At 38.9% G+C, this 24755-nt stretch overlaps 1 protein-coding gene across 1 annotated transcript in view; it reads left to right on the top strand.

The window, feature by feature from the left end:
* The first annotated feature begins 253 nt into the window (after nucleotides 1-253).
* The window catches only part of slc19a2 (solute carrier family 19 member 2), a 43708-nt gene continuing 19206 nt past the window's right edge, over nucleotides 254-24755 (top strand). Inside the window, exon 1 of the mRNA XM_028572373.1 lies at nucleotides 254-493. Coding sequence (XP_028428174.1) covers nucleotides 371-493 — 123 coding nt within the window. The 5' untranslated portion in view covers nucleotides 254-370. The remainder of the gene's footprint in view (nucleotides 494-24755) is intronic.

Below are 24755 nucleotides of genomic sequence, written 5' to 3'. Positions count from 1 at the left end.
TCCCAAATGCTATTTGTGTATTAACTGGGGATCAAATCCCCCTAGGTTCTACCTACAATACTTAGGTAGGCCTACATAAACGACAAAACACATATGCAGGAAAACCAACCATACTATATTAGACCTTTATTGTTTGGAAATTGTAAAACAAAAACGTTAAAAATGTCTTTCAGAGAACTTGTTTTACGGCCTCTGCTGTTGCTCTATATTTAGACCAGCTGATGGCGGTAGTGTACAAAGCCTGGCCATTAACGTAGCCTACTCACCACCAGAGAAGAAGCAGTATGTAAGCAGTATAATAACAAAGATTCTCTATACTATAATAAGTAGCAGTTAGTTGTGGAGCCGAGGCAATGCTGGTGAGTCCAACATGTCTGTGCTCAACCCAACTGTTCTGCTCTGTGTGTATGGCTTCTTTTCCAATCTCCGGCCGTCGGAGCCTTTCCTCACCGCCTACCTCATGGGACCAGACAAGAACCTGACAGAGACTCAGGTGAGATAGCTTGCTTGGCTAAAGACTGAGCGCTGAACTTGACACAATGCACATTTGAAAGGCTACAGAACGCAGCAGAATGATACCCAATTTGTGCCTCCTATTTACCAATAGTTCGATTTTTTTTTTAAATTTAATTACGTGAAACTTTGAATTAAATTGTCAATTTCTTTAATCTAATCGGAAACATAACTTGCATTGCTAAGTGATTGACCCTCCGTTTTTTTTATTTTTTTTAATTACATTTTTTCATATGTAGACCACATTGGACAAGGTCCAGATCCAAAACCACTATACCTAGACTTGTAAAATCTGGACTAAATTATCCCAAAGAAGCTAAAGATTCTTAAAAACACAGTTTAAGATTTGTGAAAACTTTATTCTATTTGTGAAAATGCAATAAAGGGAGACTTCCCTTTTCTTTTTCATATGTAGGTCCAGATCCAAAACCATTATACCTAGACTTGTCAAATCTGTACCTAACTGTGAAATCTCCCTTAAAGACAATCTTCTTTTATTTTTTTTAAGCTGTTAAAAAATAACCCATACAATCCGATACTTGGGATCAGGACATCCCTAGTAACAATTTGTTGTTGTCAGTTATCTGTTACAGTTGGATCAAGCTACTTACACAAATCCATATTAAGTTCCATATTTCTATCCCTATATAAAACTGATGTTTTGTAGATGGCTTCATAATAATACAGCTGTGTGTCTTGTAAAGGCTCAGTCCTTTTTTTGTTTTGTGACGCAAGCCCCAACAACAGGCCCAGACAAACTGGACAGAATAATCCCTCATTAAAAATGGTCAGATCCTTTGGAATTTCTGGTTAATCCTTAAATAATTACCTCCACCAAGTTGTAAACTGGCCGAAAAAACAAGCAGTAATACTTTTTTTTTTTTTTTGCCCTGAATGACGTTACCAACACTAACCCATACTAAGGCGGCAAATTACTGTCAAGCTATCCATGCTGTGTACGGTATCTAAAGTCTTGGAAAAATTGGTTTAGGTGAAAAGCTGATTTTTAATCCCCTGTACTGTAAATCAAAGCAGTATCAGTTTAAGTAAATGCAGAAACTCTTTACACATTTTTAAGTAAATCTGACTGGAAAATATGTGCATTCGGTTCCCGAGAAATATTAGGCCAATTGGCCAGATGTTGAAGCTTTACTTAAGGCTTTAAAATCTGATTTTGGGAAGGCCACGCCCCTCACACCATAAATCCGATTGACCTGAATTTTGACAAATAAGTCCAGCTCAGTCTGCTGGACAAAAAAGCCTCTTGGACCATAAATGGACCATTGAAAAACACCGGCTATAGTCGAATAGTCAAAAAAATTACCACCTTTGTCCTTTACTAACCACTTTTCCTTAACCCCAAAGGTAAACGTCATGAGGTCAAGAAAAGTGAAGGAAAATTGAAAAGGAATTATAGCTGGTCGACGGTTGGGCCAAGCATTTTAAACAAGCAGAGAAGGTGTCCAACTCACAATGGCTGATAATGTTGAAAACATGACCTTGTAACCGTTGAGCCTTGAACTCAGTGGTTTGGGTCCAAAGGCAAGCACTGATCTTAGTGAGGCCGGGGTCTCATTTATAAAACTGTGCATAGGATCCTTACTAAAAGTGTACGTATGCCCAAAAGCCAAAAATGGCGTACGGCAAAAAAAAAATCAGATTTATAAAACTGTGTGTACACACATCTGTAAGCAATGTTCCCTTTATAAATCACAGATTACCCACAAATGTGCGTACGTGAATCAGCCTCTATACACGCCCATTTTTAGCCAGAAATAGTCAATGCAAAGCACCTTATAAGATAAGTATGTTAATGACCCTGTCAGTTATTCTTTCGTTACACCGAATCATGCCCAGGTGAAAAAAAATTCTATTAAAAATATACTTTAATAAGTATATTTTCGGAATTTTGTACTATTTTCATCAAATCCAAGTATAGTTAAGTGTATTCAATTATGTATTAACTTCAACTTAACATCTATTTGACTACACTTCAAGTGTAAATAGTATACTAAAATGGAACAACTTTTTTAAACTTCAAGTGCACTAAAATACACTAATAAAAATCAAGATTCATGAGCAATTAAGCACACTTACAGTACAATTGTATTGCTATTCTTATTGAAATACACTTAAAAAGGCATTGCAGCACAACTTATATTTGTGTTTAAGTATATTTTGTATATACTGCTATCATACTTATAATTACTATAAACTATGTTAATTTAGTATGCCTCTGTAATATTTCAAGTGATCTACAAATGCACTTCATAACTATATTTAGTGCTTTTAAAGTCTCCCACTATGACAATAATAATGTGTTTGAAGTGAAGTTCAATTACAACCGAAACATCATAAACATACTTTCAGTGCAATGTTATTATAGTGTAAGGTAGAAACAAATAGTTTGAAGTATATTTCATCTGTACTTTTATCCCCATTTTGTTATACTTAAGCATAAATGTTGCTATTACACTACAAGTGTATTATATTACAATTCAGTTCAAGTGCATTACATCAACAGATTACAAATTGCATTTCAGAAAAGGATCTTTATTATTGACACAAAAGTAAAACACAAAAGAAGATATTGGCAAAAGCAGGACCCTTGAACAGTTAAGGCAACGTCAAAAAAAAGAGAGAAAAAAAAGAGAAAATGAGCGATATCCGTTGTGCTCGGACATACACGCCGCTGTGGCCCATGTCTTGCAAGCGGTTTTCAGGAAAGTGGCGCCAGTGTTTGTTTGTGCGAAGGTCTGACCTGAAAAACAGAACTATTATGGTAAAAATATTTACTCGCCATGTGGCAGATAGCCACATAGATATAGATAGATATAATTTATTAATTATATGTTATTATTTAAATGTAATATTTATTTTTTAATAAATAATTGTTAACAGCAGTACAGAGTCTGCAGTCTATCGCACAAACACTCAAGAAATAATGCAACAGTGTGAAAGACGACATAGCCTACTAAAGGAGATTAAAGACATTGTGGATATTTAAAATATCTTCCAGTTCTAGTGTTAAAAATTCCTTAGAAATAAAAGTTTATTGATCTTTGATAAAGTGTACCTGTATTATTATGCCATTATCATTATATTAGATTAAAATGGTCTCAGGACGACAAGATTATGGTTTATCACAATAATTTCTGGGACAATTTATCGTCCAGCAAAACTTGTTATCATGACAGGCCTACTCGCTTTATAGTGGACCAATGTCGAAGATCGTTGTTCCCATCAGTAACAACAACAGAGGAACATAGGGTCCAAGTTGGAAAAACCCAAAGTTACCCTTTAAATTGTGCACTCTGTTTTCAAAATAGTTTTTCAAATGACAAAAAATGTTAACCCTGTGTAAAAAAACAAACAACCATCTGGTATAGCAGTACCAAAGATGCCGGTTGGTCTTTAATGAAGGAGTCTGTTTTCTAGAGAGAAAACTTTTGCTTGGTTTGCCAAAGGTTATTTCCATGCAGCTCCATGCAAATCCTCTTTTCTAGTCCAAAGAGAACAGCCATACCAACGATTCCTTTAGGGACAACTACGCTGTTTGGTTGACGGCGCAGTCTCTCTGGCCCTTTCACTGGAAGAGCCTGTTTTTTAGAGCAAGTGCTTTGTTGGTAAGTTTCCGTCCATCAAGTTCCATGCAAATCTTTTGGATCGAAGGCGAGCAGGGTAGCTGAAGTTCAGGGCATACTGTACATTAGTCCAAACAGCGTAGCAACAGGTAACGCTACATTATAAAGATCTTGCAACATCTTGATGCCTTCAAGGACAATACCAATGTCCCCTGGTTCATCACTTGAAGCATGTTCTTTAAGAACATAAATCCCAACACTGGTTTCTTCAATGGCCTTGTTGATGGCGTCTTCATCCATGCCCTATTTAAAAAAATAAATAAATAAATAAAAGGGCAGTCACTAAGACCAATCGAGAAACAAATACACAAGTATTAAATCATAAGGGAGTAGTAAGTAGGGCTTACGATTTTAGAAAATAATCTAATTGCGATTTTTTTTTTTCCACAAATATTGTGATTGCAATTTAATATGCAATAATTTTTTAAGCTCTTTGTCTTCTGTATTATTCAACAAAGACAAGTAATACATCCTTGTATAGTATGAACAACACAAGATTAGATAGATTAAACAAACTATTTCCTGGAGGCCAGGCCTGTATGTGATGATGAAATGAGGTGATGCATGAATTTATATGAATGACATCTTTTATTTAACTACTTCAATCACAGTAGTATATTGAGCACTGACCAAGCTTGGTGTAAACGTTCATATGAAAGTCAGAAACAAATCACACAAACTAAAGTGCAGATTAAAAAAATATGTGGCTTTACCACACATAGTAGTACTTAGATCATTTAATTATTATTAACTGTAATAAACATATTGCTGTTGTAGAATTAATCCTGCAACATTCTTCTTCACATTCTTCTTGTTTTGGCGATGTCCTTGTTGAAACAGTTTGCCTTTGTTGGCAGCATAGACAAACGGTTGGTGTAAGTGCCCGGGAAGTGCCACCTACACTTCCTGGCGCGTTTTGATTCAAATATACCATTTCAAACTTAATTCAATCATTTAAAATGTTCAATTCAATCAATTCAATCAATTTCAATCAACGCAAAAAGAATCTATACAGTTATCATTTTTCAAAAACAACTGAAGTCTACAATATTGAACCATGTTCTTGAAAGGAATATAAATGAATTGCGTAGCATATTCTAAATTCATTTTTGTAAATTCAAAGACCTGCTATTTCCCATTTTTTCAGTGTACTTTGATATGCTAATAAAAGTACACTTATATTTAGTGCACTTTGTTTACAGTGTACTAAGATTACACTACTGATGAAGTGAAATTAGTGTACACTTTCAAAAATTATACTAACTCTGTATTAAAAATAAGTGTACTTACTATAAGTGAACACTAAGTTACCACTATACATTTTTGTATTTTAACATATTTTATGAAAGTACTCTGATATGCCACTAAAAATACACTTATTTTAGAGTGTACTGTATAAAGTGTACAGAAGTCACACTTCTAATGAAGTGAGATCATACACTTTAAAAAAGTATACTAACAATTAATTTCCAAAAACTATACTTCCCATAAGTACACTGAATTGCCACTCTAAGTATGTCAAATTTAATACACTTAAAAAAAATAAACTTCTATACAATTTAAAATACATTAACAACAAAGTACACTTTAAAAAAGTACATTTAAAAAATAATTTGATTATTGGTAATTTAGTATACTTACTTTTTGGACTCTGAAGTTGAACTTAATTACATCTATTTTGAAGTATACTTTTAAAAAGTACATATTAAATACTCTTTAAATAAAGCACAACAAGTAGAAGCATACTTGTTTTATACTTCATGTACTTAATTCATATTTCTAATACACTAAAGTATACTACTTTTTTACCTGGGTGATGACTGGCAGGCGGGGAAAAAGCAAAAAACTTCTCAGACGCTATGGAATTGCTGCAAATTAAATTACAATTTCGGCCTGTTCTCGCAGTGTAGGGAAACCTGATCTATAGACTACATATATTAATAATACTGTCCAAAACGGCAGGCATTTCAGCACTCGGGGACAGCTTCAATATACCAGACCTAGATTTAACAGAACTATATATTATATCCAAACAAGCCTTAGTGATAAAGGTGAAGATTATATATAATATTTATATAAAAAAACACTTAGCTGTCTGCCATTTCCCTCTGGAAACAGGCGGTGGCCCCTAGAGTGGCGAGGATCTGTATATGGACCGGGATGGCACGGTTCCGGCACGTTGCCCTCTCTACTGGACCCAATTCAGTACATAGATCCTAAAGCAGAGCTTTAGGGAATTTAAGTTGGCTTATTAGCCATTCATCATCATGGTCCCTGAAGGCTCTTTCTCTCCTGATTCTTCCATTGGCGTGGTCCTCCTGCAGTGTCGGCAGTGTCATCATGCAATATTACGCATGGGGGTCACTGCTTTATAATGTTTACAACAATTTGTGATTGTTAACACCTTGATTGAATCCGACAGCCCTTACACTCAGCTATGTAATTATGCGACGGCTGACATTATTGACAGGGGTCTGATGTGGTAAAACTACACTGTATCTGGATACTTCGCCCCGTCCGTTCTCACCGTGTTGTTTCATGCAGGCTCTATAAACGTTGACAAACCAGTGGAAATATTACATGATAAGCAAAACGAGTTAGGCCAATGAATCTAATGTACATTATGTTTTATGGGTTAAATGGTGGGTGAAAGAAATGCATCATTAATGAGCACAATATTCTCTAAACCAGTGGTTCCCAACTTGGGGTCCGGGCACCCCTCAGGGGGGCGGCAAAGATCACAAGGGGGGCGCAAGTCTTTATCTGGTTTGAGGTTGAGGTAAAAAAAAAATTTGTATGCTAAACAAATTATGATAATACACTAGAATATATAATGTATACAAAAGTCTGTATAAAAACTATATATTTTTGTTCTCGCTTAAAATTGTAGGTGGGCTACTTAGTAGGCCAAACCTCCAGGACCTCTTAACCTGGGACCCTTGCTGTCATCAGGTCAGCTGCTAGCTGTTAGCTGCTAGCTGCTAGCTGCTATCATCCTCGTTTTTCCTGCTGCCATGGCATCACTATTTTATGAATGAAACATGGCGGAGAAACGTAGAAGTGCTGATAACTATCTCGAAAGTTACCTCAACTTCGGTTTCGGGGGCACTCAGTTTTTCTTAGACATGAGTAGGGGGGCCAAGGAAAAAGGTTAGGAACCACTGCTCTAAACTGTAAACACAGCAGAGCTGTCTGCTGATAAAAATGAGTTCCGTTTTCTTTGTCAAATTTATAACTAGTTTTTTTTTTTTTTTTTTTTCTCAAGTATTTTTTATTTTCATTTGAACAAATAAAAGAAAGAACAAAGCTCAGCACAACATAGATCTGGACAATATTCAGGACATATGACACAATACAAATAAAAATGGCTAATCTATAGCGATGCCATTTAATATAGATGCAACAGTAGAGTTGGTAAAACGAAGATAAGGAGTCCAAATATTTAAGAAACGTCCTTTTTTAGAATGAAGAAGGCAAGTTAGGTATTCCAAAGGAAAAAGCTCCAAACTGATTTTACTGTCTCTATATCCCAAGAGCAGCGAGACAGGATCACAGGTCAAAGCAGTTCCGAATATAGCGCTCATATCTCTCAGAACATCTTGCCAGTATAACTGAATTTTAGGACAGTACCAAACACAATGAGAATATGTACCCAACGCTGATTTGCATTTAAGGCAACCAGGAGAGGTTTGAGGATTAATTTTATGTCTTTTGCTAGAAGATATTTGCAGTCTGTGAATAATTTTGTACTGTAACAACCTGGCGCGATTACAGACAGATATCCGTTTTGTTTGATTACAAATGACATCCCACTTCTCCTTATCAATAGCTACACCCAATTCAGTTTGCCATGTTAGTGCTGCGTCTGAGACTGCCAGTATGACAGATGTCTGGTTAAGCACATTATAAAAAGAAGTAATTACCTTCTTAACTGGACATTTGAGCAGTAATTTCTCTATTAGAGATAAAGAGGCTTCAGAAGCAAAAGTAGTTTTTTTAGATATAAAATCTCGAACTTGAAGATATCTAAAAAAAATGAGAGCCAGGGAGGCTATATTTAGCCTGAATTTGTTCAAATGAGGATAACGAGGATCCCACAAACAAATCACACATCTTTTTAATTCCTTGGCGTGTCCAAATATCATAACCTATATCTGTCATGCCGGGCTCAAAGTCATTGGGGAAAGCAAAGGAGTCAGTAAAGATCTTCCCTCCAATTTACGCACTGCAAACCATACTTTAACAGTATTAATAACTATAGGATTGTTATTGCACAAAGTCCTTACAGATTTTATATTCTTACAGGACAAAAGACAGAGCAATGAACAGTGAGTATGAACCTTTTCTAGACATAACCAAACAGAGGTGGGATCCTCCTTCACCCATTGGCTACAAACCTCAAATGTGATGCCAGTTGATACAATCTGAAGTTAGGCACATCCACCCCACCTTTTGACGTAGGTAACTGTAACTTGGAAAATTTAAGCCTGGGTTTTCTTTTATTCCAAATAAATTCACTCAACCAGCTATTAAGTAGCTTCAGTACTTTGTTTGAAAGTAGTAAGGGGACCATCTGTAAGGGGTACAGTAATCTAGGAAGAACGTTCATCTTAATAATAGATACCCTACCAAGCAAAGATAAGGGAAGAGAGCACCACCTTTGTAAATCTCTTTTTATGACATCTAGTAGAGGAGTGTAGTTAGCCTTAAACATTTGGTGAAACATAGGGGTGATATGAATACCGAGATACACAAAACCAAATTGGTGAATTAGTTTGAATCGCCAGGGCGAAGAGGGAGGGGCTGAGAGGACAGCCTTGGCGCGTCGAGCGGTAAAGTGTGAAATTGTTAGACCTACAGCCATTAGTGATAACTGAAGCTAAAGGGTTATTATATAGCAATCTAATCCACCTTATAAATGTTTCTCCTAAATTAAACTTATGTAAAATATAATGCAGATAAGGCCACTCAACACGGTCGAAGGCCTTTTCTGCATCCAGTGAAATGATTAGACTTTTGATATTCTGAGTTTGGCATATATTAATAATATTTAAGAGTTTTCCTACATTGTGGCTAGAACTTCTCCCCTTGATGAACCCCGTCTGGTCTTCCTTGTTTAAGACAGGCAGAACTTTTTCCAGTCGGAGCGCTAGTATCTTAGAAAGTAACTTAAGATCCTGGTTTAACAAAGCGATAGGCCTGTAATTAGAACAGTGATCTGCGTTCTTGCCCTTTTTAAGGATAACTGTGATGTCTGCCTCTCTCAAAGATTGAGGCAGAGAGCCAGATTTAAAAGAATGCTCTAACCTAGCCAAAAAGGGATCCAACAGCACGTGGTGGAACTCTTTATAAAAGTCTTCAGTCAAGCCATCTGGCCCGGGCGCCTTCCCTGACTGTAACATTTTAAGTGCTAACAGGGCCTCATCTTTACCAATAGGTGCATTTAATTCAACCTTCTGAGCTTCGGAAATAGTAGGGAGAATTATTTGAGACCGAAAAGGTTCCATTTCCACCGAGGTCCCTGGAGGGTGATCTGATTTATAAAGTTGCGAGTAAAATTCTCTGAAAATATTGTTTATGTTTTTATTATCAAAATAACGAGTACCAGCAGTGTCAACTATTGAGGTGATTATTTGAGGATCTGACTCGACTTTAGTCAAGTAAGATAAATATTTGCTGGGTTTATCACCAAATTCATATAGTCGCTGTCTAGAAAAGAGAATAGCACTCTTAGCCTGTTGAGTTAACAAAGCGTCTAATGCAGCTTGCAAAGCGCATTTATTTTGTAATAATAATGGGTCGGATGATTAAGTTAACGTTCTCTTAATATCCCTTAAATCTTTCTCAAGCTTTGACTGGAGCTCCAATTGCTTTCGTTTCTTAGAGGCAGAATAGCCAATTACTAAACCTCTGATATATGTTTTAGAAGTCTCCCAAAGTAGAGGTGGGTCTTCAGTGGACTGCGAATTTATATCCATACAAATTTTAAATTCACTGGTCATATAAGATACAAATTTCTCATCTCTTAGAAGGCGTGAATCAAATCTCCATCGCCTACTTCCTGCAAAATGTCCAACAGTGGTCAATTTCAGACATACCATAGCATGATCACTAACAACAATGTTCCCAATTTCACAAGATGAGACATATTGTATGAGGGACTTCGGGACAAAGAAATAGTCTATACGAGTGTGGCATTTATGAGGGGGGGGAGTAAAATTTAAAATGTTTGTTGGTTGGGTGTAAAGTTCGCCACACATCGAGAAAGCTCATCTCATCACATATCGCGGAAAGGGCACTGGCCTGGCTCGTTAAAGCAGAGCTACGTGAGGGATGCCTATCGATTAGGGGGTTGAGCAAGCAGTTAACGTCACCTCCCACTAAAGCTACAGATGACGATATTTCTGTGAATTTTAAAAATGCTTTTGTTAAGAGTACCGGAGAGTAATTAGGTGGGCAGTAGAGATTCATCACGGTAGTTTCTTCTCCCTGTAAGATACCCTTAATAATGACATATCTTCCATATGTGTCCTTGACACACGTCTTTAAATGAAATGGTATTCTCTTACTTATAAGTATTACAACACCCCTACTGCTGGTGGTAAAAGAGGAGAAATAAACCTGGCTAACCCAACCAATATTTCAATCTAAGATGCTCACTATCATTAAGATGTGATTCCTGAAGCAGTGCCACATCAACTTTCTCCTTTTTTAGTAAAGCAAATACTTTTCTCTGTTTAATCTTGCCTCGCAAACCCCTCACATTCCATGAACAAAATTTGACGTTGTTATTTGACATTATCAAGATTATTGATGCAATTAAACCTTGAACAATAAAGCAATTTCTACAACCTTAGGATGCGTCTTAAAATACAAAAAAAAACAGATCAGTGCTGAGCATGACAACCAACCAAACCTCACTAAACATGAAAAAGGAGAACAGTAAAGGACAATAGTAATAGCAAAAAAAATGTAGAGTTGTAAAGTACAGTAGAAAACTATAATATAAAAGTTCTTTTGAGGGGAGACCTCCCCCAGGTTTTATGGGGGCCACCTTCTTAGAACGCGTCCGAAAAAGGTGCATAAACACTTGCCAGAACTGATACGAAACGTGGTAGGGACTAAAGCAAGCGCCCACGAGTAAACAACAGGGACTGACTTCCAGTCTTCATAAGTTAGATATGTGAAAGCACACATTGTATAACCCATAACCATTGTATAATCATAGCAGATAAATGCTCCTCAATCCTGATTTGCAACACTGGACACAAAAGAAAGAACATCTGCCGGCGAAAGGAAGCTTTTCTTTTATCCTGTTGAACGACACCTGTAGCTTCGCTGGGTAGAGCATGGAGTATTGTGCGCCGATATCTCTGAGATGCTTTTTAGCCTCCGCAAACTCCTTTCGCCTCCGCAGCACTGCAGCAGAGAGGTCATTGTAGAAAGAAATCCTCTTGCCGCCCATAGTAATGTCGCCCTCCGCCGCTTTCCGTCGCGCTGCCGCCATCACTCTCTGCTTATCTGGGAACGAGTGGAACCTGATAATGATCGGGCGCGGCCGCTGGCCATCCCCGGGTTTGGGTGCGAGGGAGCGGTGTGCACGCTCAAGCTTGACATGGCCACCCTTCATATCCACGGCGAGGAAAGTTGGCAGCCAGTGTTCAAAAAAGGCTAAAGCATTTCCGCCTTCTGTGTTTTCAGGGATATTAAAGATGCATACATTCTTTCGCCGTCCCCTGTTTTCCAAGTCGTCAATATGGTCTGCGTAGGCCTTGACTTTCTCTTCTAGGGCCTGTATTTTAGCAGCGAGAGGTTCGGTAGCCGTTTCTAGCTGTAGTATTCTGGTCTCTGCTTCGTCCAGGCGCTCATTAGCTCTTGTTAGCTCGGTTGTGTGCGACGCGACTGTCAGCTTTTCGTTGATTTGCAGCATGATATTTCTTGTCATTTCCTCAAATGCTTTAGCAAGCCCGGGCTCCAGTTCAGGCTCAGACGGGTTGCTGCTGTCCTCGACGTCTTGCTCGCCATGTTGAGCTAAAACTGTAGCCGAGGTGTCCATAGCCTGTTGATCCAATTTGACGTTCTTTTGCCTACTGGAGGGCATTGTTTGTGTTGTTTAGTCCAAAAGTGTTCCAAAGACATAATACAGCGTCAGCATTTGCAAAAAGAGGGAAATGTTTAACGGAATATTGCAAAATGTTAGGGCGCCCGCTGAACTCCCGCAAACACGTCTGTCTCCTATGCCGCCATCACGTGTCTCCCCATAACTACAGTTTTTGAGATACAAAACAATTAAAATCAATTAAAACAGTTAAACGTATAATTGCAGATAAAATAGGTTATTTAAAGAAAGGTCTTCAGCCTTGATTTAAAAGAACTGAGAGTTGTAGTTTTCTGGGAGTTTGTTCCAGATATATGGAGCATAAAAACTGAATGCTGCTTCCCCCTGTTTAGTTCTGACTCTGGGGACAACAAGTAGTAGTAAAACCTTTTATATATGACAATGAGTAAAACGAAAGCATCAAATGCAAGTGAATATATTCCTCCCTCATTCCTGTTTAGTTTGGTTGGTTTCCCCCATATATCTATGGGTTCAGACAAAGCTCAAGCTAACCGACTAACGGCTTATTAGCTAGCCAAACCCCGAGCGGTAACATCTGCAAAGATTGGCTCTGTGAGCGCATCAATCTGCTCGGTGTGCGTAACAAACAGAGCGAGCAGCCGCCAGACTATAACACCTATTGATCCGTGCAGGACTTCACTGTGAGCGGACTGTCTAGAGATGATGTGACCGGCAGGTAACGTTAAAGGTTTGCTGCTACTGTAGCAGAGCTGCAAGGAAACGCTCGTGTTTTCAGTGTTAAACATGACATGCATGACTGTTGTTGGTGATTTCCAGAGGTGGAAGACTTACTCAGATCATGTATTGCAGTAAAAGTAGAAAAATCAGTGTTGTAGAGTTACAAATTACAGTTACAAGTCCTGCATTCAACATCTTCCCTATGCAATTGTACAAAAGTATTATCAAAATATAGTAGTACCAAAAGTAAAAGTGCTCATTATGCAGTGTAATATATTTTATTGGATTATATTATGATCCAATTAATTGTATTAAATATGACAGATAATTTAAATAAAATGTTTTATTTAATTCAAGTAGCCTACTTGAACATAATTCATTTCTAGGATTTAAAATGTATACAGATTTGACATTTAATGGCTCATTTATTCTGCGTGCATGCCGCCGTGTTCATGAACCAGAACTTCGACAAAATATCAGTAAGTTGCTACTCAAAAAAGTTTCTCAAGGTTGGCAGGTCTGCCCTTGTGTTGTCTTCCCGTCAACCTTGAAAAAAACACTTTTGTTTCAATGTTTTTGATACCTTTTTTTTTTTTCAGTTTTTTGCTTTTTCCAACATTTTAAATTGTAAAATGTTTTTCAATGTGACCCGAAGTCAACACAAGGGTAACATTTAACCAATGTCCTATGCGCTGTGTAACTTTAGATTCCACGTTCGTTTACAAGTAAGTCAGGGACAAAGGTAAGTTCTTGCATTAACTGGTTTATCACACCTCTCAAACAGTGCTATGAAGTGCATTATTATTAGTAGATGTGTTGCAATGTCTCACAGTAAAAAGTGTACACACAGTGCATACAGCTAGTGCACACCTTAATATTCAGATTATAAATTGGCAAATGGTGATGCGTCAACGGCATTATCTCCTTTCCTTTCGTAAAAGATGGTCCAGTCTATGCTAAAGGAGATATCCAAGGAAGCATTGAAGGAACATTTCCTTATCACTTAGACAATTGGAACGGCTGGATTTGGTTTTCAAGATATTTAACAATAAATATTTTCGGGAAATTAATGTAACTAACAATTTTGTCAAACATCATAAAACTAAGTGTCAAAGTAGATATTTTCAGTCTGTGTGTGGAAATGGACCTACCAAAGGAATTTGAGCCCAGCCCATAGGGGGCACTACAAATACCAAAAATGTTTACCTCAAAACTTATGAAGTAACATATGGGTGCAAGTGGGCGTGGCTTATTCATTGTTATCTGCCATTTTATGCTTTTGCTTAATTTGTTATGAGCTAGAAGAAGGTAGAGACATGAAACTTGGTACCATAACCATGACATCATGTAGAAATTCTTACCATGAAATAGGATTTACTTTACGTTAAATTTGACTCACACTTTTAACTCAATATACTATAGTTAGGCTTTTTTGAAGTGGGTTTGTATGAGGTACTTAATGATAGTCAATGTATTACCTACAGTAGATCAAGGTAAGTTTGGAATATGAACAATGTGGGCTTTTTAAACAAAGAACACTCTGCAGCCATATGGCGTCCTCTAACAAAGGAAAGGCATACAAGGCAGGAAACACAGCCTGCCCAAGCCAAAAGGCGCCAAAGATTTCTCAGTTAGGTGTTACTTTTAGTTTGAATTCAGACCCTGGCTTTTATGGTGCTACAACAGTCTCATAAGTATTTGCAACTTGTAAAACACAATTCACAAATGAATACAGAGTGATTTGTATTCGTAAATCTGTGTTGTATCCGTGTCTCAAATTTGTGACTTGTGAAACTTGTAAAACACATTTCACAAATGAATGCAGAGCAATTTGTATCTGCAAACACAATTCACAATGAATGCAGAGCGATTTGTATCCGCAAATGCGTATGTGTCCGTGCGTCTAATTTATAATTCATATTTCATCATTTGTAAATTAACTTAGTATTTTTCAGTGTAAATATATGTGTAAATCTCCTTCTATTTGTGTGGGTACTTTTACTCTGACTCGAGTCGCACTTAAAGAGCAATGTGCAGGTTGAATTCATAACTGAATTAATACTTAATGTTGTCTGAAGAGGTCTTTTAAAAACACATAAGTAGAAATTGCTATGTTACACAAACCCTAAAGCAGAAATTTCGATGAAAGGGTGCCCATTTTTAAGCTAGGCTCTGAAATAGCCTTTCCCGCTAGCAACGCGTCATATGACGTAGGCAGAGGTAAACAATAGGTTTCTTCTCACTCTACAGTGGTGAGAGAGAGAGAGCTATAGAGAAAGTTTATGTAAGTCATAATGGTAAATTATTGTGTTTGTGCTGGTTGCACAAACTCCAGCCTGTCAGGAAATTGTGTACATAATGGAAAAGGAAAAATGGAACAAGAAAAGCAAGGTTTTTTGTTTTTGGGTGCGTTTTGTGCAGGTGAAGTGAGCAGACTTCACTGCCGCGTCTGTCACCACACACTCGGTCGTTTGTGGCGCTCATTTCACTCCGGAGAGTTATAGACCTGGAGATTTGTTGGAGTCTCGGATGGGATTTTGGAGTAAGGACCATGTTAGGCTGATTACCGATGCTGTTCCACCACCATCGAGGCTTTCACCTGAATCTGGCGTGGGCAAGATTGGAGGACCAAGTGCTAGCACTTGCAGAAATTCCATGCACCGAAAAAGAGCTCCTAGCAGAGTAAGTCTTACTTTTAATTCTTGTAACTCTTAATTTGGCTGATTTCGTAATGTTTTAGTCTAATAATTTCAGAATAAATAAGTGATTTGAGTGTGTATGTATTTGGCAATCCACCATCTAACTAGTAACATACATGTTAGCTTGGCTATTGTATTAGCAAACATTTGGTAGCTGATGATTTGATGACAGGAGTAGCTAAAATTGCGTCTGAAATCATTCCCTCATCTGGATTAAAAATGCGCTGACTGCAAATTCCTAGCATCAGGGCTTCAGTATACAGAGAGAGAGAGCTTTAGAACAGGTTTTCGTAATTGTCTGCCTTGAAATCAATGCAGTTTGCATTAAGCTAGCTATGAGCTGTTGGCAGGCAGCTAGCTATCACAAAACTCCAGTTTCCCCTGCATTTCAATTCAGACCGTTCTCCCGCACAATTTTGTATCCCAGTAGGCTACTCTCTGGTAATTTACAAAGTTGAATATTAATTGATAGATTAATCAATATGCTGAAATCTCCTAGATTTTGCCACTAGAAGTTTTGACACATCAGAGCTGCTTTGGTTTTATTTCTCTTTTTTATTATTACTGATCCAGTTGGTAACTAAGCTTGTATCCCATTTTTGTGAGTGATTTTGAACCTCCGTGTTTTTCAGATATTGGCAGAGCGTGCAGCCAGTAATGAAGGGATAGATGCACCTGACAGAGGGCTTCTCTCTACAGGATCCTGGGCCATTATTGCTTCGTTGTGGGTCACAGTGCAACATCAGATGTCTGCAAAACTCATCAGGTAGTGTAACTTGCATCTATCATTCGCTGTATATGACACATAAACATTTACAAATTACTTCTAATGGTAGGAAGAACACATTTCATACTGGACCGTGTTAGGTTGTATGTGTTGTGACGACTGACTATGTGATGTTGTGCAACTCTTTTATTTTATTTTTTTTTCGCCTAGCAGTTTCCCTTGGATTTGGGTGGCCGAAACGGTAACGTAAGAATAAGTGTACTGTATGTGCAAGAGGAATAGTATAAAGAGCAGTAGAATATGGCTATATATAAGTAGTTACAGTATGTACATTATTTTGATACAGTTTGTTATTTGTGTAGAAAACTGACGACTATAGTGTATAATATAATAGTGTTATAAATTACTCTCATCTAAACATACTCTGGTCTGTTGGCTTGGAGAGGGCCATACTCCTGCCTGAAGTTGAGGTATGCTACCTGCAGCGAGAACGGGTTGAGGCAGCAGGCATCAAAGCCGGGATGGAGCGGCAGGCAGGTAATGTCCGTGGTCGGGACTAAACCCTCAACTAGTGCCCAGTAGGCATCCACCTCTCGACAACACCGGCTGTCCACCGCTGACGCCATAGCCTCACAATGTCCGCACAAGCACCTAGCCAACAAAACGATTCTGTGCTAGTGCTAACCTGCTTCTCTTAATACATCCATGGCTTGGATGGACTCCACAGCTGTCTGAGGGTTAAAATCTTAGGTTGTAGAATATCACAAGACAAAACGTTGCTGGCTTAAATTAAGACAATCTACATGTATGTTTAATCTAAAACAATGTCGAAAGTATGTTTGCTAAAGCAGATTTATTGTATAACATCAATGTACTAGCCTAGATGAACCAGAGTTAGCCACCATACTACACAGTAACTCACCAAGTCACTTGCCCTATTCGCCACTGGTTCGCAGCTCTACTTCTCTTTTCTGCCCATTGTTCCTCCCCCTGATCTCCCCCCTAATCTCCCCCTGACCTCTATCTCGCCTAGGAGGCTCATAATTATAGGCCTGTGGGCCATCATAGGCCTGCTCGCCAACTTTGGAGAGCTCGGTTTCTTCATCCACGTCCATTGTAATTTGAGCATGAACTTGACCAGACTCCCTCGCGTTACGTCACTTCCGGTCAGTGATAGATAGATGCGGAAGTTATTTTATTACAATTTTATCTCAAAATATCGTTTATGGCGGTTATATATTCCTCCAGTTTTGAAAATGTAGTTTTTCTTCGTTAATATACACTATGCTGTATAGGGGTGTCCAACCTGCACATTGCTCTTTAAGTCGCACAAACAGCTGACTTCAGACTTGACTCGGACTCAAAAGAGTTCAGACTTGACTTGCGACTCGACCCAAAAGACTTCAGACTTGACTCGGACTCGAGCTTCGAAACTCGTCAACAACCGGTTTTCATACAGTTATTGCTTTTATAAATCTAAATGTATTCATGTATTTCTATTTTCTTTTATTGGCGCATATACGGGAAAACTTATGACAAGCTGTATGTCCCTTGCCCTTTGCCATAATGTGCAACGTAACGCATCTGCCTATGTGCGCGCACTCACATATAAAAAAAAAAATGCATTGCCGATGCGACACCAAGTCCTCCCGGAATTGACCGTTCGCAAAAGCCACGCCCCCTAGTTATTGTTACTACGCCCGTCAAACAGTTGAGAACCAGACACATAGCCATGGCTGGGTTGAGCTCTATACCTATTGGTATAAGTGATTGGTTTTGGAGTAATGCAGCAGACATATCCTCCAGGGCACGACAGAAAGGGCTGCAATATGCAGTGGAGGGATTTGTTCAATGACGGTCAACCTCTTGCTAAATTATCTGTGTCGATAGCAACATGCTTGACAGGCTAACAGCTATCAGACTGCCTGAATTTCCTACGGAATAATAAAGTATCTAATGTTCTAACTTTACTACTTTCGATAATAATGCTATATAGAACCACAACTGTTAACTTAAGTCCAGTTTTACAGATTGTAACTGTTATGTACTTAGCTACTTAAACTACTTATTGATAATTGATATAAGTTAGCTCGCTAGCTTTACTTACCATGGAGCAGACATATGTAGCTCTGCTTATTAATCTTCGAGGTATTTAGCTGTGAGTGAGGTCTCCCACACTGCTTAATCCATTGTTGGCATCTTTCCGCTTGGGTCTTGGGCTTTGGAAAGGCGAAAAAAACGACCCCTCCCTCTAAACTTTTGGGGTACCTGGTGTCAGACTTGCAGGTGCCATAGGCGCATCGTTTGACCATCTTGCTGAAATCGCAATATTTGACGGGGGTCCTTCTCCTTAATTACAGTTGCTGAGCTAGGATTGGACGAGGACCGTTCGAGGGCGGGGTTTTGCGAATGGTCAGTTGTGCCTTTTGTCATTAGTTTTTCTTTCAATAACTTTGTAAACAGTGGCAGTAAGCGAACAGCTACATGCAAGGTGTGTAGCACCAAGGTAAATGATGCCGGATCAACAACGTCGGACTTCATCAGGCATCTAAAAACGCACCCAGATAGGTCAGTCACTCAGACGCTAATGTGAGAGACGTTACATTTAGCATATATCGTCACAGGTAACAAGCTAACCATTGCAAAGTTTTGTGCTAATGCTGGGAACAGGCAAATAGCGTCTAATAGTTAGTAGTCGCTGAGGCTAAGAAATCCATGGCGCACAGGAGGCAGGACGCACGGATCCATCTCTCCAGGAATAAATGCTGTGCCGGGTGGGAAAACTCATGGGATGCGTAATTGATCCCGTGGATGATATGTAGGCTATTAAGTGAACAAGGTGTATCCAGGCCACCAAACACTGTCTTGACTGTCTTAATTCAGCACATATTTCTGTTACTGTAGTCCTATTTACTATTTCATTATTTCAACCATGTGTGGCGCAGCGGATCCGTGCGCAGTGTCACCTGCGTGGAGACGCTGGCCTCACTAACCTCTCCTACTCTGAGTCGGATCTCCCTCACGCTGAACTCAGTTTCACTCAGCCTACTAACACTTAGAAAATAAATTGCATTACATCAGTGAGTTCAAACTGCTTATTGTGCATGATTTGGACTGACACTGAGATGCATGTTGTTTTGTAACTGGTGTGGCGCTGCAATTACATTTAGCATATATCCTCACAGGTAACAAGCTAACCATAGCAAAGTGTTGTCCTGATGCTGGGAACAAGCAAATTGTATCTTTATAGTTGTATCCGTATGATGTGACAGACTTAGGTTAATATTTCACCAGGTCCAAGGGCTAGAGGGATGTGTTAAGTAGACCCCATAGAGTTATCCTACAACTGATTCTGATACTGTACTGTATGGATGGTAGCTACAGCACATGCTTTGAATTCATAAGATTTAACAATGCAGTGTTAGGGACAGATCAGATGGCCAGAGACTTGAGACTTGACTTGGACGTGCAAAAAATTACTTGTGAACATCTCTGGTATCCACAGGATGACTTCTGTGACATGAGAGCCTATATTACCAGCTGACACATCTTCAGTAGAAAAGAAACCCTTTAGACTGGTGGAGGACATGACCTGGACAGTTAACATCTGTTACTCTGTACATTATGTATACACACTTTATATTTCTATTTCATGGACTATGAATAAAGTGCTTTATTTCTAAGCAGGGTTTGGTCATTTTTAAGATTAGTAGTAAGGCTCCTTGAGTGTTTTATAACATGTTTTTTCACAAAGAATGTAATTGCACTGTTTATGCAGGTGATATGTCTGATTTAATGCAGGTAGAAGGGTCAAACACCAAGTCCATTTAAAATCCTGACTATGAAAATGTAATCCTTAACGACAGGTGACAGTAAGCAACACAAAACATTTGTTTAACAGTTAAACTTTATTGTTTTGACAGATGACCATATGAATAAAATCAAAGTATTTTGAAAGGGTATTAAATCTATCGTGCAGCTTGAAAAACATTTCATAGCATAAATATAATGGACGGATAAAAACTTCAAGTGAAAATCTCTAAGTTACTTTGTCAAACAAGAGTCCCTTTCACACGTATTTAACCCGGTGCGTGGCAGTTACTGTACTAGTAAACATGGTTACAATATGTCGAGCAAATGTTAAATTTAAATTCTTTATAGTTTAACTTGCAATATCATCGATTAATTCCTTTAGATCATCTAGTTTCATATGATACCAAATATATTCACTAGCTTTACAACTGGGCCCACAACAGTTTAAGCAGTTATTAAAGGGGTGATGGAATGATTATATAGGGTATTTCACACTGTTCCTTATGGTCTCCTAATGGGGTATGTAACATTAGTTGGGCTGAAAATGGCCTGGTTGATATTTTATTTTCCCTTATGCATCCCTGTCTTTTGGCCCTATTTGTAACAAGAGCTTTTCTTCCAAATATGGTATGGTCATGAATATTTAGATGAGCTGCACGCTGCTTGGTTGAGCCTTATCCCCATACACACACGTAGAGACGCGCGCTGATTGGTTGAGCGAATCGCCATACACACGCATTAGAGGTCGCGTGCTGATTGGTTGAGCGAATCCCCAATACACACACATTAGAAACGCGACAGAATCTCATATTCCAGACACTGCAATGTTTCCTTACCAAATTCACTTCTGAGATTTTTTTATGCGAGAAATCAACTATATAAAGCTCAAATACGGGCCGTTTTACGAAAATGGATGGCTAATTGCAAATTTGGTAAGACTGTGTGTCGGAGTTCAGTGGCCGGTGCTGCCTGTGTTGCTGCCTCGCCGCCTGGCCTGCCTTCCTCCACAGACCTCGGCCTGTTGTGAGCTCGATTGAGCTCCGGCACGGCTGCTGCAGCCCACAGCACCTCATACCCGCGCAAAGTCACCGTTTGGGCTAATGGACTACTACCAAACGCCGCTGCCCTGACAGAGCTCCAGGGCCTGCATCTCCTCTCTTCCTGCTAGCTAAATGGCCCGTGTGTGAGAACACGGTCAGCGAGCTTGTTACACCAGCAATCTCTTACCACATGTTACATGTCACGCCACTTAGCTATACAACATATACCTTATAAAGCTAACAACGGTGTCCGATTTCAAGTTAATGAATATTTGTGAGCTGTAAGGGTTTCGTTAGCTGCGACTGTCCCTTCAATCCTATGTGTACAGATTGCGGCTGGTTAGCTTCATTTTTGGTCGTAATTCAAGTATATTTACAGTTTGAATTTCGTCACGCCATTTATACAACATCTAACTAAATGTTTTATTAAGCTAACAACGGTGTCCGATTTCAAGTTAATTTAGCTAGAAGTTAGCTTCATTTTTGGTCGTAATTCAAGTATATTTACAATCCAATCCATTCCACTTTATTTATATAGCACAACTTAAACAAACAACAAGGTTACCAAAGTGCTTCACAGAGATAAACATATAAAACAAAAAGGAACAACAAAATAAATAAAATAACACTAACAATGACAGCGACAACGAAGACCACAACAGCTCTCACGGTGAATCAAAAGCCAAGGAATAAAAATGTGTTTTTAAACGAGATTTAAAAGTGTGGAGGGTGGGCGCACCTTTAATGTGTGGGGGTAAGTCATTCCACAGTTTGGGAGCAACTGCTGAAAAAGAGCGGTCGCCTCTGGTCTTCAGTCTGGTCTTGGGCACGTTCAGCCGCAGCTGATCCCCAGACCTCAATGACCTTGACGGGGTATAAATGTGCAAGAGCTCAGAAATGTACTGAGGTGCCAACCCATTTAGTGACTTAAAAACAAACAATAAAATCTTGAAATGTATTCTAAAATATACAGGGAGCCAATGGAGTGAGGCCAAAATTGGAGTAATGTGTTCGTGTTTCCGTGTTCCTGTTAACAGACGAGCAGCTGCATTTTGGACTAACTGTAGGCGTGAAAGGGAAGTTTGGTTCACGCCAATGTAAAGTGCATTGCAGTAGTCCAAACGGGTCGAAATAAAAGCATGAATCACTTGTTCAAAAATTTTAAAAGATAACACAGGTTTAATTTTAGCTAAAAGCCTCAGTTCATAAAAACTGGATTTAACCACCATGTTTATCTGCTTGTCAAGCTTAAAATCACTGTCAATTTTAATGCCTAAATTGGTAACAACTGGCTTTACATATTGCTGCAGGGAACCAAGGTTTACGGGAGTGGAGTCACAAACCCGGCTGGGTCCAAACACAATGACCTCAGTTTTTTCTTCGTTTAAATTCAAAAAATTAAAAGACATCCAGGTTTTAATATCCTTGAGACATTCAAGTAAAGGCGCCAGGGAACCATTTCCATCTTTTCTCACTGGTACGTAAATTTGCGAGTCACCCGCATGAAGATGATAGGAAGATTTCCAAGAGGGAGAAGGTACAAGGAGAACAGTAGTGGTCCAAGAACTGAGCTTTGAGGGACTCCACATAGAAGGGGGGCGATAGATGATGTAGAGTCACCAAGTTTTACAGAAAAGAATCGGTCAGATAAATATGATCTGAACCACTGCAGGGCAGTATCATGGATGCCTACACAGTGCTCTAGGCGAGAGATAAGAATGGCATGATCAATTGTGTCGAAAGCAGCAGTAAGGTCTAACAGCACAAGAATAACTCAGTCCCCACGATCTGTAGTTAATAAAAGATCATTAAAAACTCTTAAAAGTGCAGTCTCAGTACTATGAAAAGCTTTAAAACCAGACTGAAAAAATTCTAAAATACCATTTGTATCTAAATAGGATTGTAATTGTGCAAAAACAGTTTTTTCTAAGATTTTAGAAATGAAAGGAAGCTTTGATATCGGTTGATAGTTAGCTAAAATGGTAGCGTCCAGATTTTGCTTTTTAATTAGAGGTACAACAGTTGCCTCCTTGCAATAAGCTGGGACAACTCCTGATGTCAGACTGCTGTTAATTTTTTGGACAATTGGCCCTATAGTGTAACAGGTCAGCATTTCAAAGGGGTCGGATACAGGTGGGGAAATATGAGCTCTAATGGAAGCAATCTTGTCCAAAAAATAATGTAAAAAATTCTCACAGACTTCAGAAGAGGCTTCCAAACAAGAGGATTGGGGTGAATTTAAAATTGAATCAATAGTTTTAAAAAGGGCACGTGGTTTGTTTAAATTTTGGACAATTTGTTCTTTTAGATATCTAATTTTTTCAGCTTTCACTATTTTTTCATATGTTCTCCAGCTTTCCTTTAAAATTTCCTAAAATACATGAAGCTTGTCTTTCTTCCACCGACACTCTGCTCTCCTGCACTCTCTCCTAGCTGCACGGGTAGTCATTAAACCATGGCTCAGATTTAGGTTTCGGTCGCAAAACTTTTAGAGGAGAAACAATATCAAGAGTGCTAGCACATGTAGAAAGAAAGGAAGAAGTTAATTTATCTGTGTCAGCTACGAGACCAGTATCAGACTGAAATGAGTTTTGAAAAACACAAGAAAACTGAGCAGCAGTGGTCGGCTTAAACACACGGCCTTGGCGTGCAGGGGCAATTTTTTCAGATTTAGGACAAGACAAAGTAAAATCAAATAAAACCGGCATGTGATCGGAAAATACAGCATCCTGTGTCTGAATATTTAAAATGGGCAAACCATAGGATAACACAAGATCTAACGTGTGCCCCTGTTCCTGTGTTGGTCCACTGACGTGTTGAAAAAAGTTAAAAGTATCAATCATATCTAAAAAATCTTTAGTTAGTGGTTTAGAGGGACAGCAAACATGTACATTAAAATCACCAACAATTAAAACTCTGTCATAATACTGGCCATCAGAACTCTTTTATAAAATGTTTGTTGTATTTCAGCGGGCGATATATCACTGCACATAGTACAGGATCCAATCGGCCCAAGACAAACAAGCTCAATTCAAATGATGAAAAAACAGATGGTGCCAAAAGCATACAATGTAAGCTGCTCTTTAAGACCGTCGCTATTCCTCCTCCACGTCCAGTGGTCCTTGGGGAATTTAAAAAAAGTACAGTCAGAGGGTAAGAGGTCTGTGAAGGCATCTGACTCACCCATGTTTCTGTTAAAAACAGTACATCCACAGCTTGTGTGATGAAGAAGTCCTTAAGGATGAAAGTTTTGTTCATTACCGACCTTGCATTTATCAGTGCACATTTGGTCGGTAGAGCCGAGATGTCAGCCGCAAGAGCTGACCGGCCCAGCGGCCGAAGATTGCTGTAGTTCCTTCCACCAGGACTTCGGGAACGAGGCGTGCAGGTGCGCAGACCATGTCGCTCCTCATACGGGCCTACAACAGTAATCAACCAGCTGCTAGTTGGAGCAAGGGCGCGACGAGCGACAAGGCGTTGAAAGCATCGGTGACATTCCGGTGTCACCTGCAACAACTCAGA

The sequence above is a fragment of the Perca flavescens genome, chromosome 24 (assembly GCF_004354835.1).
Source record: "Perca flavescens isolate YP-PL-M2 chromosome 24, PFLA_1.0, whole genome shotgun sequence".
In the NCBI taxonomy this organism is placed as follows: Eukaryota; Metazoa; Chordata; class Actinopteri; order Perciformes; family Percidae; genus Perca; species Perca flavescens.
Note: the sequence above shows the minus strand (reverse complement) of the source record. Positions and strands in the feature narration are given on the sequence as shown.